The following is a 19,020-nucleotide window of genomic DNA, read 5'->3' on the forward strand; positions in this document are numbered from 1 at the left end:
CAAGGTATGACTGTACTTAAAAAGACAATAGATTTGATAAATTTTGTAGTGCTTGACTCGCAAACTTTGAACAGCTTGAAGATACAGAAAATTTATTTGAGAAAAATAGCGACCTCATAAATGGGGAATCACATAATTCGAACAAGCATAATTCAGGACCGTACTGTAATCTGAACTTCGTTTAATCATTTTCGTACCTTTCTACCATCAATTCAAGATGTATTTTAATAACAGTAATTACAGATTGTTTTTATTTTGGTTTCTAACTAAAATGCGTATCGAACAACAACAAACGAATCAGATATTGACGCTGATGATCCACAGCCATCTACGTACACGATGTAACCAAAGATATTGAATGTAAATATTGGTAAATGTAACAACTGACTTTATTTTATACAGTGATACCTCGGTACTCGACCATAATCCGTTCGAGATCCGTGTTCGACCTCCGATTTGTTCGAGTACCGAATTTTTTTTCCCCATAAGAAATAATGGTATATATTCTATTCCGTTCCCAAGCACTCGAACAGGCCCAAAATATTAATAAAACGTGTACCTAAACAACAATAATTATCTAAATGTGTATGAAATTGGTCAGAAAATCCTATAAAACAATTTTAAACCATTTACTGTACTAAAATAAAACAATTTTAAACCATTTTCTGTACTGTAGTGAACATACCTTTGAGCAGCGGTTCGATGGCATACAGGGATGGATGTGGAGAGGATGGAAGGGGGAGGTTACTGCTTGGAAGGAGAGTCCCCTTCCATGATGTGGCGGGGTAGTTCTCCTTCAGGAGTTGTTTCTCTCTCCAATGAAAGGGTGGGCAGATCTATTTCAGGGGTTTCTTCTCTTCTTTGTCTCTTCTTTGGAGGAGAAACAGGCTTTGATGTAGCAGCTTTCTTTTCTTTTGTGAAAAACTGGTCTATTGTTAATTGTTTCTTCCTCCTCTGCAGTATTCTTCGAAAATGATACATGACACTATCATTAAACATATGCACTGCCCGGTTTGCTACTGCAATTTCTGGGTGGTATTTTTCAGCAAAAGCCTGCACATCTGCCCACTTGGAACAAATTTCATTGATGAGAGAACTTGGAACATCCTCCCTTACCTCATCCTCTTCTGAAGATTCCTGCTCCACAATCAGATCCTGCTGCTGTTGTTGTTGCAGGTGCAACAATTCCTCCACAGTCAACTCGGTAGAATGGCTTTCTACAAGCTCATCAATATCATCCTTGTCGACCTCAAGCCCCAAACTCCTGCCCATGACAACAATTTCCTCAACGACATCAGTGTCATCAGAAATTACAGGGGTAGCAGTGCTTGGACCCGCCTCTGGTTGGAAACCTTCAAACTCCCTCTCTGTGACACATGATGGCCACAGCTTACGCCAGGCAGAGTTCAATGTCCTATAGGTCACACCTCGCCAAGCTTGGTCAATCATGTTAACAGAGTTGAGGATGCTGAAGTGTTCCTTCCAGAATTCCTTTAGGGTCAACTTCGTGTCACTGGTCACTTCAAAACACTTTCTGAAAAGGGCCTTGGTATAGAGTTTTTTGAAGTTTGAAATGACCTGTTGGTCCATGGGCTGGAGTATGGGAGTAGTATTGGGGGGCAAGAATTTGATTTTGATAAAGCTGTATTCTTCTTTCAAGTCATCCTCGAGACCTGGAGGATGTGCAGGAGCATTGTCCATAACCAGAAGACATTTCATTGGCAAGCTCTTTTCAATGAGGTAAGCCTTAACCTGGGGGGCAAACACTTCGTTTATCCACTCAGTAAAGAATTGTCTTGTGACCCAAGATTTAGTGTTCGAGCGCCACATAACTGGTAGTGCACTTTTACAAATATTATTTCGTTTGAACACCCGGGGGTTGTCCGAGTGGTACACTAACAAGGGTTTGATCTTGCAATCGCCACTTGCATTTGCACACAGCAACAATGTTAGCCTATCTTTCATTGGCTTGTGACCTGGCATCTTCGTCTCGTCCTTGGTAATGTACGTATTGGCTGGCATTTTCTTCCAAAATAACCCAGTCTCATCACAATTAAAGACTTGTTGTGCGATCAAATTTTGTTCATTTATGTACCGATCGAATTCCCCCACGTATTTATCGGCTGCAATTTGATCCGAACTAGCTGCCTCCCCATGCCTAGTAACACGATGAATACCTGTTCTATTACGAAACTTTTCAAACCAACCCCTGCTCGCTTTAAATGTAAATGAATCACTTTCACTGGTACTCGGACTTTTCTTCACTAATTCTTCATAGATATGCAACGCTTTTTCACAAATGAACGCTTCACTAACACTTTCCCCGGCCAACTGTTTTTCTTTAATAAATATTAAAAGCAACTTTTCCATCTCCTCAATCACTTGTGGCCTTTGCTTAGTTACCGCCGTAACTCCCGTTGCAACATTCGCCTTCTTAATCATTTCTTTATGCTTTAAAAACGTAGAAATGGTCGACTTCGCCATTCCGTATTCTACCGCTAAATCGGACACTCGTACACCATTCTCATATTTCGCTATAATTTCCTTCTTCAACTCGATCGTTGTTCGCACTGTTTTCCTCTTCTCCTTCCCCTTAACACTCATTACTTTCTTGGGACTCATTATGAAAGCTAAAAAAGCAATTAAAAGCACTGAAAATCACTAAATCACAACGAATGCTGATCGCGCGTTGTCTGAGTGACGCTCTCGAGAGAACTGATGCTTCCCGAACAAGCGAGAGTGGCCGAGATGGCGCGATCATCACAAAGCCCATGCGGTCGTCACATGTTCGGCTGGTCGAGTACCGAATTTTTGGTCGAGCACCGCAGCAAAAATTTCTCGAAAATTTTGGTCGAACTCCGAATTGTTCGAGTATAGAGTCGTTCGACTACCGAGGTATCACTGAGTGATACCTCGGTACTCGACCATAATCCGTTCGAGATCCGTGTTCGACCTCCGATTTGTTCGAGTACCGAATTTTTTTTCCCCATAAGAAATAATGGTATATATTCTATTCCGTTCCCAAGCACTCGAACAGGCCCAAAATATTAATAAAACGTGTACCTAAACAACAATAATTATCTAAATGTGTATGAAATTGGTCAGAAAATCCTATAAAACAATTTTAAACCATTTACTGTACTAAAATAAAACAATTTTAAACCATTTTCTGTACTGTAGTGAACATACCTTTGAGCAGCGGTTCGATGGCATACAGGGATGGATGTGGAGAGGATGGAAGGGGGAGGTTACTGCTTGGAAGGAGAGTCCCCTTCCATGATGTGGCGGGGTAGTTCTCCTTCAGGAGTTGTTTCTCTCTCCAATGAAAGGGTGGGCAGATCTATTTCAGGGGTTTCTTCTCTTCTTTGTCTCTTCTTTGGAGGAGAAACAGGCTTTGATGTAGCAGCTTTCTTTTCTTTTGTGAAAAACTGGTCTATTGTTAATTGTTTCTTCCTCCTCTGCAGTATTCTTCGAAAATGATACATGACACTATCATTAAACATATGCACTGCCCGGTTTGCTACTGCAATTTCTGGGTGGTATTTTTCAGCAAAAGCCTGCACATCTGCCCACTTGGAACAAATTTCATTGATGAGAGAACTTGGAACATCCTCCCTTACCTCATCCTCTTCTGAAGATTCCTGCTCCACAATCAGATCCTGCTGCTGTTGTTGTTGCAGGTGCAACAATTCCTCCACAGTCAACTCGGTAGAATGGCTTTCTACAAGCTCATCAATATCATCCTTGTCGACCTCAAGCCCCAAACTCCTGCCCATGACAACAATTTCCTCAACGACATCAGTGTCATCAGAAATTACAGGGGTAGCAGTGCTTGGACCCGCCTCTGGTTGGAAACCTTCAAACTCCCTCTCTGTGACACATGATGGCCACAGCTTACGCCAGGCAGAGTTCAATGTCCTATAGGTCACACCTCGCCAAGCTTGGTCAATCATGTTAACAGAGTTGAGGATGCTGAAGTGTTCCTTCCAGAATTCCTTTAGGGTCAACTTCGTGTCACTGGTCACTTCAAAACACTTTCTGAAAAGGGCCTTGGTATAGAGTTTTTTGAAGTTTGAAATGACCTGTTGGTCCATGGGCTGGAGTATGGGAGTAGTATTGGGGGGCAAGAATTTGATTTTGATAAAGCTGTATTCTTCTTTCAAGTCATCCTCGAGACCTGGAGGATGTGCAGGAGCATTGTCCATAACCAGAAGACATTTCATTGGCAAGCTCTTTTCAATGAGGTAAGCCTTAACCTGGGGGGCAAACACTTCGTTTATCCACTCAGTAAAGAATTGTCTTGTGACCCAAGATTTAGTGTTCGAGCGCCACATAACTGGTAGTGCACTTTTACAAATATTATTTCGTTTGAACACCCGGGGGTTGTCCGAGTGGTACACTAACAAGGGTTTGATCTTGCAATCGCCACTTGCATTTGCACACAGCAACAATGTTAGCCTATCTTTCATTGGCTTGTGACCTGGCATCTTCGTCTCGTCCTTGGTAATGTACGTATTGGCTGGCATTTTCTTCCAAAATAACCCAGTCTCATCACAATTAAAGACTTGTTGTGCGATCAAATTTTGTTCATTTATGTACCGATCGAATTCCCCCACGTATTTATCGGCTGCAATTTGATCCGAACTAGCTGCCTCCCCATGCCTAGTAACACGATGAATACCTGTTCTATTACGAAACTTTTCAAACCAACCCCTGCTCGCTTTAAATGTAAATGAATCACTTTCACTGGTACTCGGACTTTTCTTCACCAATTCTTCATAAATATGAAGAGCTTTCTCGCAAATGAAAGCTTCACTTATACTTTCCCCGGCCAACTGCTTTTCTTTAATAAATATAAGGAGCAACTTTTCCATTTCCTCAATTACTTGTGGCCTTTGCTTACTAAATGCTGTCACTCCCTGTGCAACATTAGCTTTCTTTATCACTTCCTTATTTTTCAAAAAGGTCGAAATGGTCGACTTCGCCATGCCATACTGTAAGGCTAGATCAGACACTCGTACACCATTCTCATATTTCGCAATAATTTCCTTCTTCAACTCGATCGTTGTTCTCACTGTTTTCCTCTTATCCTTCCCCTTATCACTATCTTTTACAACTTTCTCTTCCTGAAGAACATCTAATGGTTCATCTTTTATTTCCAATTTCACTTCATGATCTAATGGTTCATCTTTTATTTCCAATTTCACTTCATGATCACCTATGGGAAAGAGAAAAACATATAACTAAAAAAAATAAACAAACATATTGTACACAGAAATATACATACAGAAATAATTACTAGTTAGTTGACTAAAGTAGCATTCAATTGTTCTAAACCAAATATAATAAATAAAACTAATCCACATTAGTCTCAGTTTTTGGTGTACTGAACATACCTTTGCATTTTCAGATTACACTTGAAAGTATTAATGATCTAACTTAGTATATTATTCTTTTTGGGCTCAAGCCATGTCGTCCTGATGGAAGTTCCTATAGGGTAGCTTCCTAGGGTATATTACAACTACGGCGATATTCCCAGAGAATTTACCTTAAGGTACCCAGAATTCTAACTCCTGGAGCGAATATCCCTGATGAAAGTACCAGGGATATCGCGAAATATCAGAGGACGTATTCTTGACACGCCACATGGCAATCTGCACCCCGAACAGAGATAACACTTCGAAGGGGTCAATTGGCAAGAAAACGAAAACGAGAAAGAAAAAGGAGAGCCGTTCGCAAGGCTCTCTCTTCTCCCGTTTCGTAAGCGTGCATTGCGCCGATTCTGGCGCCATCTGTATTCCTTTTTGCGTAGCTTAACAACTCGGTGTTTTTTCCTGTGTTTCTCGCAAAATCTTGGATTTAATCGCTTTATTATGCTTTCTCCAACTTCGTCTGCCTCTGATAAGTTGAGTATTATTTCTTTTATGTATAAATGTAGGCTCTTGGTAATTTTTAAAGTGATTAATAGTAATAATCTTTGTTACAAGAGCCGTTGCCTACCGGAGGCGTCCTGGACGCTGTCGCTTGCTAGGTATGAGTTTTAGTTAGCCAGAGCGACGTTCCCGGCTGTTTTGCTTTAATAATTTTAGCTATTTAGCGTTACATAGGATTTCCTTATTCGTGCTTTTAGTATTGTTTGTTTTGGCGAAGTATTCGCCAATTCTGGCCTACGCTAGACCATGTAGCCTAGTCGTTTGGCCCTTGTACTTTCCTGCATGATTTTTGGATTTCCGAGCGTTTTAAAATTTTATTGAAGCTTTAGGCAGTTTTATACATTTAAGATTATATTGATTATTTCCAAGATAGTATACGAGTGAGTTTCGGTGATTTAGGTAATCGATTCTCTTGGTGCCTAGGCTAAGTTGCCTATGGAGCCTTAGTATACTTTCTCATACTCCCCGGTTGCTTTCTTTTCTTCGGAGAAGGTATGCAATCCCTTTCCCTCTGTTTAAGCCTTGGGCTTAGCCCTAGTGGTTTATCTGAATTAACTTTCGATACAACTATATTGGGGTGTTACTGTACCTCCCTGTTCCAGTAAGTCTGGCTTCAGAGAGGGGCAGAACATCAGAGTTTTTAGTCTGAGTCTGTGTTTGTCTGGCTTGGGGTTGAGCTCCCTCGCTAGTCTGACGCAGACATAGGAGGCTTAACCTCCTTAGGTCACTCCCGAAGGTTTCTGTACGAGATGATTCCTTCTTTTGTGATCTAGCAGACTAGTCCTTGTTGCTGTTCTCGGTGGGAGGATAAGATCCTTTCCCCGGGAGTAGCAACACCTTCCTTGCTTTGGTTCAGTGGGGGTTGGCAAGTATTGCTGGCCTCCCTCCTTGGATCGCCCTTAGGCTAAGATGAGTTTTCTTGGCTGCGGGTGATTCTTTACTAAAGCAAGGTTGGTAGGACCCTCTTTGTCCCTTCCCCCTCTATCTCTGTAATGGCCTAGCCGTTACAGTACTGTACGTCATTCTACATCTGGACCTAGTATAGGTTAGGATGTGGAATTGACTCAGTCCCTTGCCAGCCGGCAGTGTGTGCCGGCCGGCAAAGGTCTTCTGCTTTGAGTGCTGCCCGGACCTCCCTTGGTCCCTCATCCCTGTCTGTCTGTAGAGCCAGACGACATTGGTCAGGAAGCCTGATTTAGATTCTCCCCTTCCTTGTATGCACTCTTTCGGATTGCCGGGCTTTGAGGTAGTACACTCTCTTATCCCGGCATCCATTCTGTTTTCTTCTAGTGTTGTACCCTAGCCGGCTGCCGGCCTATGTGGCCGGCAGTCGGACAGTCGGAGTTCTCTGGTTTGCCGGCTGGCAGTTACTGCCGGCCGGCACATGCATTTGAACCAGCGTTCTGCCACCTTATAGCTGTTAAGTAGTATACTTTAAAGCTAGTTATGGTGTGTGCCGGCCGCCGCATTACCTTCTATACTGTACCAGTATTCTTCTACATGTACAGGTATTGCTTGACTTACGACGGAGATAGGGACCGAGAGACGCATCGTAAGTCGAGTTCGTCATATGTCGAACTAAAAAAGTGAAGTTTCCGTAGATTTATTATAATTCGGCAATCATCTCGATCATATTTTATCAATATTTTCTTAATGTCTATCATTATTCCATAGGATATCATATGCTCTATTAATTCATTTTTGTATTCTATTTTTCAATTTTGGAAGTACAGTAATACCTCGGTAGTCGAACGACTCTATACTCGAACAATTCGGAGTTCGACCAAAATTTTCGAGAAATTTTTGCTGCGGTGCTCGACCAAAAATTCGGTACTCGACCAGCCGAACACGTGACGACCGCATGGGCTTTGTGATGATAGCGCCATCTCGGCCACTCTCGCTTGTTCGGGAAGCATCAGTTCTCTCGAGAGCGTCACTCAGACAACGCGCGATCAGCATTCGTTGTGATTTAGTGATTTTCAGTGCTTTTAATTGCTTTTTTAGCTTTCATAATGAGTCCCAAGAAAGTAATGAGTGTTAAGGGGAAGGAGAAGAGGAAAACAGTGCGAACAACGATCGAGTTGAAGAAGGAAATTATAGCGAAATATGAGAATGGTGTACGAGTGTCCGATTTAGCGGTAGAATACGGAATGGCGAAGTCGACCATTTCTACGTTTTTAAAGCATAAAGAAATGATTAAGAAGGCGAATGTTGCAACGGGAGTTACGGCGGTAACTAAGCAAAGGCCACAAGTGATTGAGGAGATGGAAAAGTTGCTTTTAATATTTATTAAAGAAAAACAGTTGGCCGGGGAAAGTGTTAGTGAAGCGTTCATTTGTGAAAAAGCGTTGCATATCTATGAAGAATTAGTGAAGAAAAGTCCGAGTACCAGTGAAAGTGATTCATTTACATTTAAAGCGAGCAGGGGTTGGTTTGAAAAGTTTCGTAATAGAACAGGTATTCGTAATAGAACAGGTATTCATCATTTTCGAAGAATACTGCAGAGGAGGAAGAAACAATTAACAATAGACCAGTTTTTCACAAAAGAAAAGAAAGCTGCTACATCAAAGCCTGTTTCTCCTCCAAAGAAGAGACAAAGAAGAGAAGAAACCCCTGAAATAGATCTGCCCACCCTTTCATTGGAGAGAGAAACAACTCCTGAAGGAGAACTACCCCGCCACATCATGGAAGGGGACTCTCCTTCCAAGCAGTAACCTCCCCCTTCCATCCTCTCCACATCCATCCCTGTATGCCATCGAACCGCTGCTCAAAGGTATGTTCACTACAGTACAGAAAATGGTTTAAAATTGTTTTATTTTAGTACAGTAAATGGTTTAAAATTGTTTTATAGGATTTTCTGACCAATTTCATACACATTTAGATAATTATTGTTGTTTAGGTACACGTTTTATTAATATTTTGGGCCTGTTCGAGTGCTTGGGAACGGAATAGAATATATACCATTATTTCTTATGGGGAAAAAAAATTCGGTACTCGAACAAATCGGAGGTCGAACACGGATCTCGAACGGATTATGGTCGAGTACCGAGGTATCACTGTATTTTACCAATCGAGAAGTACTTAAAATTTTGTCTTCCTTTGGTTGTGATCAGCTGATCTGAAAGTGCTGCTACCTACCGTATCAAAATATGGCGTCCATACGTATGGCATATATTTTTTCATTCTTTTAGAATTTCTTAACTTATTAGAAATATCTCCATGAATATTACATCAGCGCCAATATGTTACAGGAAATCAGTATCCATACAGTTCGCCTAATCATTAGGTATAATGCGAAATAGTTGTACAGTACACTAGCTCTTTCTCTGTGCGTGTGTATGTGCTCGCTTTCACAATCGCATACAGGTAGTTCATTTTTAAAGATTCATACAGTATCAAATTTTCAGTTCAATATCAAGCCTTCATATTTCTTTAGACATTATTGTATTTAGATGTTGTTTTATTAAAACACGTTTATATTTTATTTTTCATTTTCTTGATCATATCAATAATCAACAAATACTTTTGATTTACTTTCGGTTGGAATCTGGAATCAGCTGATCTCAAGGTCACGCTGCCGTATTACGATTATGAGCATATATAGAATGAATAACATTGATTTATATAATTTTCTTGACATTCGAAATCTCTTCATAATATTATATCAGCGCCAATATATTATAGTGTATCACATTCTCCATACATTGTTTATAGACTTTATTACTAGTTATAAAAGGAATAAGCACCTCTCTCTCTCTCTCTCGGTATTTTGAATTTTAAATCAGTTAAATCTTCACATCTCTTTGAAAAATATTTAAAAAATCTTTATTTCATTATTCGATATTTCGATTATGGGAATACTGTAGTAACACATCGGAAGAAAATCACTTGATTTGCCTCTCGCCTTCCGCCAGAAATATGACCTCATCAGACTTTTTTACTTAAATTTACGGTAAGTTGTACTAATCTCATAACTAATGATAGAGCACTAAAACACTTGATATCGTTACTCTGTGTTTCGATGATGGGAATGCTGTAATAAGATTATTCGGCAACATAATGAAAGGAAATCATTCGGTTTGTCAGCTCGCTTCCGCCAAATACATGACGTCACAAGATAAGCTCTACAATGACTTGCAAAATATGTAAATCCATTTTCTTTTTTCTTGCAAGAAATTAAAAGAAAATACTAACTTAACAAACAAAAGTATTTTATTTTTATAATGTAAAAGGAAATATATTATTTTCAAGAAAATATTTGCCCTACTAATACATTTTCTTTAGATAAACATCGATCCATTATCAGAGATTAAAAAATTAGCGTACAGTCAAATTTACACTACTTAGTACTCATGACAACCGATACAGACCCTCAAAATACTTTGTATTGTTATTTAATATTTCGATAATGGAAATACTAATATTAATCGTTAGCCTATTGGAAGGAAATCACTGTATTGCCCGGACGCTTTCCGCCAGTGATATGACGTCACCAGACATATAATATGAACTCGACAAATATTAAAACTTTTCTTAATGTATTTTTAACTGAAAATAAATACTGAATATCAACAATAAAAGAAAACGATAATTTACCGAGATAAATCACTTTATATGTATACAAGAAAATAGATTATTTTCAAGGAAATATTCGTCCTATATCCGATAAACTTGTGATGTCATCACCCTGAAAAAATGGTCGTAAAGTTGAATAGTCGTCAGTCGAGCAATACCTGTATTCGTAAAAACTAAGATTACTTTTTATTCTGTATTTCATTAAAAACTAAAATTTATTTGGTTGCAAGTTCAAAAATTCTTATTAACAATATTTTATAAAAATTGTATTCATAAATAAAATACAGAACTTGGAACCAATCACCGACGTAAGGTAAGGTACTGTATACCTGTTATGTTTTCATAAAGGTATCAATAGTTCAACAGTGGATAATCAAATAAGTGGTTTGGGAATTGGCAGGTAAGAAGATTGTCTGTACTGTACCTTTAAAGCAGAGTAAACCTACTTATGAATAAATAAAGAGGAAAGGTTTCCACACTTACTTGGAACACTTAATCTTTCTAGTACAACTCGCACTTCTGGAAAATTCAATTTGGAAGAGACTGGCTTTTCCTCCTCTTCTGTCCAAGACACGTCCTGATGTTCCTTAATTGGTTCTTTCATGACACTAAATTCTTCTGCTTTGATTTCCTCCTCTGAGCAAGATAGTAAAGAGTCCATGGTAGAATCTGCATCACACTTTTGTTCAACACTTTGGTCCTGAGAGAGAAAAAAAGCGTTAATGAATCGGTATTCAAATTCTATTTTAGTATTGTTATTATAGTAGATCCTTTACAGGTGCAAAACTCCAAATTTTAAAAGTAATTTGTATTTCTCCTAACTATACAAACCCAAGTCATTCAATAGGAGTATACTTTCAGCTTGGGAGGAACTTTGGCCGTTTGAAATCATAACGAGGTGTCGGTAGATACTGGCAAGTAGTAGGGAACCCTCCCATCAATGCAGAGTAGCCAATACCAGACTACGACCAAGGCCGTCTCAAGTGAAGGCCAGCTCATTTGGGGGGTAAGAAAGGTCCCACATGAAATGAGTAGTGCTTTCACACTGCTACTATAGGCTGGGAGTAAAGGGGTCGTGCTCTCATTTCTTAACAATTTTCTGCTGTTAATCCAAAAAAGTTTTAATGTTTTGGAATACAGGAAAATGGCTTTTATGTGCTGTTTACCAAATAACAATGAGAATTACCAAAATAGAACAGAAGAGAAAGTCTTTTCCTTTCAAAATGATGAAGAGACGATTGTAAGCTCTCTTTCTCTCTCTGTGAAAATGTGTTATGCACTTTAATATTGCATTTAAACACTTTTCAGGTGTGTCAGAGATTGGTATATGATTTCTTGAAAGATCAAACGCTCAGCCAATCGGGAAGCAACTCACAGCTAAGAGAATTGCTAACATTAACAGTGAAAAAATAAGTATGAATCCGTCAAGTAGTTGAAGTAAAGAAAATGTACGGCATGATCAGGATTTGTGTGATTGTGCTAACTTTTAATTATTCAATTTTTTAAAATTAATCTGTTAGAATCATTCTGCTTTTTCAGGATGCAAGCGTAGTTAGCAATTAGTGGATCCTGGAATTAGATTACTGCTACTGGAGAGTATTAATTCAATCTTATTACTTTTTCCTGTCTAATTTTTCTTGGCCGGATTATTCAACGTCGTCTTATTTTGGTGTGTATGATCTCCTAATTTTCCTATGAGGATTATCAGATGTAGACTGTAACGAGAAACAAAGTCTGTATGTATCGTTGTGGATGGCTAGGTGTCCCGTTAGCCCGAGATATTAATCTACCAACTCAAGCTGACTTATTTGAGACGGACTCACTATGACCCTTAGCACTTGCGCCACTGACATGTTCTTCCTGAAGGCCATACAGCATAGCAAAAACCGGTAAATTATTATATTAAAACAACATCTTTTACGGCTTTCAAAGACTGTAAAAAGGCCCTGAACGGACATATGGACTTCTCTATGCATCGCTTCCTGATACAGTACTCCGTGAAATAGCTGTCGTACAACCTTTTCTGGGTACCAAATCTTGGTAGCAGACTCCTTTTGAGAACCCGCCATTATTATATTATTAATTGCTAAGCTACAACCCTAGTTGGAAAAGCACATTGCTATAAGCCCAGGGGCTCCAATAGGGAAAATAGTCCAGTGAGGAAAGGAAACAAGGAAAAATTAAATTTTCAAGAAGAGTAACATTAAAATAAATATCTCCTATATAAACTATACACACTTTAACAAAACAAGAGTTAGAGAAATAAGATAGAATAGTGTGCCCGACCATGGTACAGAGGCTATGGCACTACCCAAGACTAGAGAACAATGGAGTAACCCCTCAGGTGAAGAATTGTTTGGTAATCTTAGTGTTGTCAGATGTATAAGGACAGAGAAGAATATGTAAATAATATGCCAGACTATTCGGTGTGCGTGTGTAGGCAAATGGGAAAATTAACCGTAACCAGAGAAAAGGATCCAATGTAGTACTGTCTGGCCAGTCAAAAGACTGGTCGGGTCATTTAGGATCAACGAAGTTAACACTGTAGTTGAAACTGTAAAATGAATAAAATCATAGTCTTTGACCTTGGCGTAGCCTTTCCAGCAATCGGAAATGATGGAAGTCCCAGGAAGAACGTGCTCTTGGAGCGCAGAGATCAACATTTGCGCGATACGTTCCTTAACCACTTGGAAAAAGGTCTAACACGTTTCCTGGTCAATGCCCCCAAAGATCCAGGCTCCTTCAACTCGTTGCCCGATGTTATACTTCCTCATGCCAAACATACTCTCATACACTTCCACTATGAGCTCTGGTCCGCCAATTTTCTTGTCTAAAATCCAAACCTGTTCGCACACTTCTCGGCAAAAGCTTAACCAGTCAATAAGTGTGTGAGAAGCAAGCTATTTCCTCTTCACGGCAACATTGTCTTGATCCCAACATTCAACCCAACAACATGTGAGGAAAATTACCTCACCTTCTTTGAGGTGTGAGCGCTCGAAGAATGAGCCCTGCCACATTGTGAATTTTTTGCGCCACTTGCGGTTTCTACACCTCCAATTAAATATGCATTGGCCAGTATGCACATTACGGCCATCACGCATATGGGCAACATCACCAACTTTACACTTTTCGCAGGGACCCCTAAAATCCCCTAAGAGCCCTTCACGAAATAAGAAAATTAAAAAATGCTGGGGTAACTCGAGTAAAGCCCTGTAGGTCTAAAAACCTTATTGTCCTCGATGCATTAAGCTGATCTATATGAGTAATAAATTCAACATCGCTCAAAGAAAAACTATAGACAACACGTGTCCATTACAGCAGTTAGCGTTGGAAAGGCCGACCTCATTCAGGTCAATCTCGGGTCAAGAGGGGAGGAGGGGGGGGATTTGAAATCTCGCAGCCAATAAAAATTGGCGTACAAGCGCACGGAAACAAAAGGTTAGTTCGGGTGGATTGTTTGATACTTGCTTAATCTACCGAAACATCTTAACTAGAAGTGGGCTAACCTAACATTTGGTAATATATGTAACAAATTAGTGTTCAGCATAATTTCAGGATGCGTCCCAACAAACTACAATCCTAACAAGGGGTTAAGAATGTAGATTGCTGGGATTAGCATAAACATAAGTCCGAACATCAATAAATGTTCAAGTTTGTGCCACCAGCTGATAGGCGAACGGCGCGCCGCCCAACAGGTCTTATTAGAGTCTGGCAGGAAGCAATGCTTAGGGGAAACTTTCCAAGCGAGTAACCAATTCATGATATTACACCAGTATCAAATGCCACTGTAAAGGACTTGTCCCATCCAACTACAAACTTAACCGAGGGGTAAGAATGTATATTGACGGGACAGCATTAAATTGTAATAAAAGAACAATTCTTAGCCTGGGATGACAGGGGCTCTATCTATCGGGAAAGTTTGGAAACTAAGCAGGAGCTACCCGTGACTTGTGTGAGGACTGGGCTGAACCTAGAAAATATTGCTGAGGTAAAGGTAAATTAATATCTAGAACTTAGAAAATATTGCTGAGGTAAAGCTAAATTAATATCTAGAACTTAGAAAACATTGCTAAGGTAAAGGTATATTAATATCTAAAATAAAATAAATTCATATTATGGTATATCAAATCATAGTAAAGAACATTATTCCCCAAAAATAAAAACGATTTGACAAGTAATGAGAAAGGTATTGCCTGTCCCAACAAACTACATTCTTTGTGCTTTTATAAAAAAAGTACCTGGACGAAAATTTTGTAAAGAAATTTGTGATAAAGTTGTCATTACCAGGATTGACTACTGTAACTTCATCCACTGTAATATTACACTTTACCAGTTAGAGTTGATAGAGAAGCAATGTGGAACGTGATGAGGTTATATGGAGTTGGTGGAAGGTTGTTGCAGCAGTGAAAAGTTTCTACAAAGGTAGTAAAGCATGTGTTAGGATAGGAAACGAAGTGAGGATTGTTTCCCGGTGAGCGTGGGGCTGAGACAGGGTTGTGTGATGTCCCCGCGGTTATTTGACTTGTATGTTGATGGAGTGGTGAGAGAAGTGAATGCTCGAGTACTTGGACGAGGATTGGAACTGGTAGAAGAGAATGACCATGAATGGGAGCTAAATAAGTTGTTGTTTGCGGATGATACTGTACTGGTTGCAGACGAAGAAGAGAAGCTTGGTCGATTAGTGACAGAATTTGGAAGGGTGTGTGAGAGAAGGAAGTTGAGAGTTAATGTGGGTAAGAGTAACATTATGAGATGTACGGTAAGGAAAGATGGTGCGAGGTTGAATGGAGAGTTACTTGAGGAGTTGGATCAGATTAAGTATTTGGAGAAAGGATCACCACTATAATTGATTTACACTGGCTGCCGATGAAAGCGAGAATTAAATTTAAAATATGTAAAATAACCCCCCAAGTTATCAGAACTGGGCGTCCAAAATATCTAAGAGAATTGCTAAATATTGAGCAGCCAACAAATCATGTTGACACGAGAATAGTAACAGATGGTTTAAAACCTATCTACTGTGGGCTCTAGATCCTTTAAATACGCATCCCCGAGACTACAGAATAATTGAAGATATTAATAATAATAATAATGTTTATTGGACAAAAAAAAAATATTTACATACAAACATTTACAAAAAGAAAAAAAGGACTCGGTCCAAGCCCATGTGGAGCAGAGCTCTTCGGGCAATAATACAACTAAAATATCATCAATTAAGTAAAAATAAAAAATAAAGTAAATATGGATATAGATATAAAAAATGTACACATACATATACATAATCATATGTATACAAATATATACATATAAATGAGATTCTTAGCCTAAGAACAAATGGATATGCATATTTATACGATAAAGAAGGATGGTATATGAAAGCTAATGGTATATACATTAAAAAATTGTAGATATTAAGCAAAAAAACTCGGCAAAAGAATTAGTTTTACAAATAAAATTATTCTAACAATGAAACATACTTGCATTGTGGTTAGGTAGGCAAGTATAAATATTCGTTAACAAAACTTAATACCCAGATAACAGGAGATTTGTATATGATTTCTTAAGGCTTAAGATATGTGAACTATTTCCGTTGGGGCCACTAGGTTTATAGCATCTTGCTTTTCCAACTAGGGTTGTAGCTTAGCATTTAATAATAATAATAATAAGAAGAAGAATAATATGTTGAATGCTTTCGAACGAACATATAAAATGACTGGGGAGGTCCTCTAGAGAATAGGGTGCCCCTGTTGTACAGGACCGAAAAAGCAGCCTTTAAAGTAAATAAGTAAACCATTCTGCTAGTCGAAGTCAACCATTCCTCGAAACTCACAATGAACATTCAAAATATTTAAGAGTAATCTCGTGAAACAACCATCTTCACAAGTATGTCCAACATGGCGAGCACCTACCTGTTTCATGGTGGTCGAAGAAACACAAGTTTCGCCACTATTTCGTTTCCTTTTTGGAGTGTTATGAATCAGAATTTCCTCATTACATAAGCGTCTACGTCCTCCCGAAGTCCCTTGGCTATCCGCCCACTGTTGGTTATCCATAATCAACTGGGATAAAGTGTAAATAGTAGCAAAAAACACGAGGTTACTACCCAAACAAATGGTTCCAAACACCGTGTGCAGAAGAAAGAATGAACAGCGGCGCGCGGGACCCTAGGCGGGATGCTAGAGCGCCTCTGATTGGCTGAGATCGCTGATTGGTCGAAAAGTAAACAAGAATTAGTAAGGCGCACTCCCATTGGCTTCAGCCTGTGTGTGTGTGTGTGTGTGTGTGATGTATACTCAATACATTATAATAATAATAATAATAATAATAATAATAATAATAATAATAATGGTGATAATAATAATAATAAATTTTATTGGACAGAAAATAAATTACATTAATAATATTTACAAAAATTCAGATTCAGTCCATGCTTTTAAGTTAAAAATATACTGATATGAAAATATTTTTATCATGATTCTCATATCCAATAATATTTACATTAAATGTATTTAACAGTTTATTCTTTATACACTTAACAATTTGCTGGTCAGCACTTATTCCCAATTGTCTTGCTTCAAAAAACTAGTTTTATAATCCTTAACATCTTTTATTTGCATCATAGCTATTATTATTGTTATTATTATTATTAATTGCTAAGCTACAACCCTAGTTGGAAAAGCAGAATGCTATAAGGCCAGGGGCTCCAACAGGGAAAATAGCCAAGTGAGGAAAGGAAACAAGGAAAAAATGAATATTTTAAGAACAATAACATGAATAGTTACTAAATGAAATTAAAAATTTTAACAAAAAAAAAGAGGAAGAGAAATTAGATAGAATAGAGTGCCCGAGTGTATCCTCAAGCAAGATAACTAACCAGACAGTGGAATACCATGGTACAGAGGCTATGGCACTACCTAAGATTAGAGAACAGTGGTTTGATTTTGGAGTGTCCTTATCATAGCTAAAGAGTGTCTTCTAGCCTTACCAAGAGGAAGTTAGCCACTGAAGTTAACAGTAGTTAACCCCTTTGGTGAAGAATTGTTAGGTGATCTCAGTGTTGTCAGGTGTATGAGGACAGAGGAGGATATGTAAAGAATAGGCCACACTATTCCGTGTATGTGTAGGTAAAGGGATAGAATCGTAACCAGAGAGAAGGATCCAATGTAGTGCTGTCTGGCCAGTCAAAGGACCCCATTACTTTCTAGGATCTTTTGAGCAGGATTTACATGTGGCAGCAGGATAGGGAACAACATCTTTTAATTACAGTATTGTGTGGAAGCTGCAGTACTTAAATTTAAATCGACCCCGAATGGGAAGAAGGAAATGCTGAAAACAATTATCCTGGATATTCAAGAAAAAGAAGGAAGATGATGGAAACAACCTGCAAAGTACTTAGAAGATTTAAGTATAGGCATAAAACAGATAAGAAGAATGAACAAGGCAGAAATCGCCGCTGATTGGCTGAGAATGCCGCAAATTAGTAAGCAGGGCTCCCATTGGCTGCAGCATGTACGGTGAATGCTTCTCATTGCCCTCATTACAATACGGCGCTATTAGATGACATCTATTTTTATTATTATTACTATTATTCTTAGCTAAGTTACAATCCTGGTTAGAAAATCAGTATGCTATAAGCCCAAGGGTTCCAACAGACAAAAATATCCCACTGAGTTGAGGAAACAATGAAAAAGTAAACTACAAGATGAATAATGGACAATTAAAATAGAACATTTTAGGAACAGCAACATCGTTAAGATAAATCCCCCATATATGAACTACAGAAAAAAAAATAAAATAAAATGTTGATCCTGTTGTCTCCTTATATGAAAATCTAGTCCGGGTTCCTCGTTGCTCTCTCCACAACACTGTAATTGTGGGCACACTACTAGAAGAAGCGTAGTGGTTGCAAAATGCAGAAAATTCATTATCATTAGTTACCTCCTACAGACAGCACAGCTTGCTTTCTTTTACTTCTAGGACCTTTCCAATATACCTGGAAACCTCTTTACTTGGAGTTTCTAATTTCCCTATTTCTGTGTTATTTCTAAATCTCCTTAACTCATTAGTTAAAAATATGCTCAGTAGTATCCTCTGTCTCTCTTCACAACGCCCAAAGCCTATCATTATCATTCCTGTTTCTATAATTTTCTTTTAATTCTAGCATATTGAACCTTGTTTTCATAACTATTACGGCCTCATTAGTGTTAAGTTCTCTTATGTAATATCTTCTACCATTACCATTCACAAAGCTCAGTTTGGTCATCTCTGCTTTCTTTTCTTCTATTTTTTCTTTTAATTCTATTTGCCACTTTACTTTTTATTTCTTTTTTTTTAGTTCTTGCTTTTTATACTTTTTTACTTCTTCAATTTTGATGTCATATTATTACATATTGCTATGATACTTTTTCCCCACCATTCCCCATATGGTTCTCTCATTTGATGTTCCACCACCTCCTTAACTAGGCGTGTGTCACCTGATGTTATGATATAGCATCACCTTTTTTATACTCTA

At 38.6% G+C, this 19,020-nt stretch overlaps 1 protein-coding gene across 5 annotated transcripts in view; it reads right to left on the reverse strand.

Moving 5' to 3' along the window:
• The window catches only part of LOC137624266 (piggyBac transposable element-derived protein 3-like), a 153,445-nt gene extending 136,770 nt beyond the window's left edge, over positions 1–16,675 (reverse strand). The window contains exons 1-2 of one of the 5 annotated variants that reach the window (XR_011040701.1): positions 16,418–16,671; positions 10,992–11,208 (exon numbers count right to left, since the gene is read on the reverse strand). Coding sequence is in view for 2 of the 5 variants with exons in the window: in XM_068354805.1 (XP_068210906.1) it covers positions 16,418–16,561 (144 nt within the window). In the remaining 3 variants the exon portion in view is untranslated. Of the gene's footprint in view, positions 1–10,991; positions 11,209–14,838; positions 15,142–16,417 lie in introns of those variants that run through there. The other 4 variants (XR_011040703.1, XR_011040702.1, XM_068354805.1 and 1 more) reach the window with 4 other exon arrangements.
• Between the last annotated feature and the right edge of the window lie 2,345 nt (positions 16,676–19,020).

This window comes from Palaemon carinicauda, chromosome 31 (assembly GCF_036898095.1).
Source record: "Palaemon carinicauda isolate YSFRI2023 chromosome 31, ASM3689809v2, whole genome shotgun sequence".
NCBI lineage: Eukaryota > Metazoa > Arthropoda > Malacostraca > Decapoda > Palaemonidae > Palaemon > Palaemon carinicauda.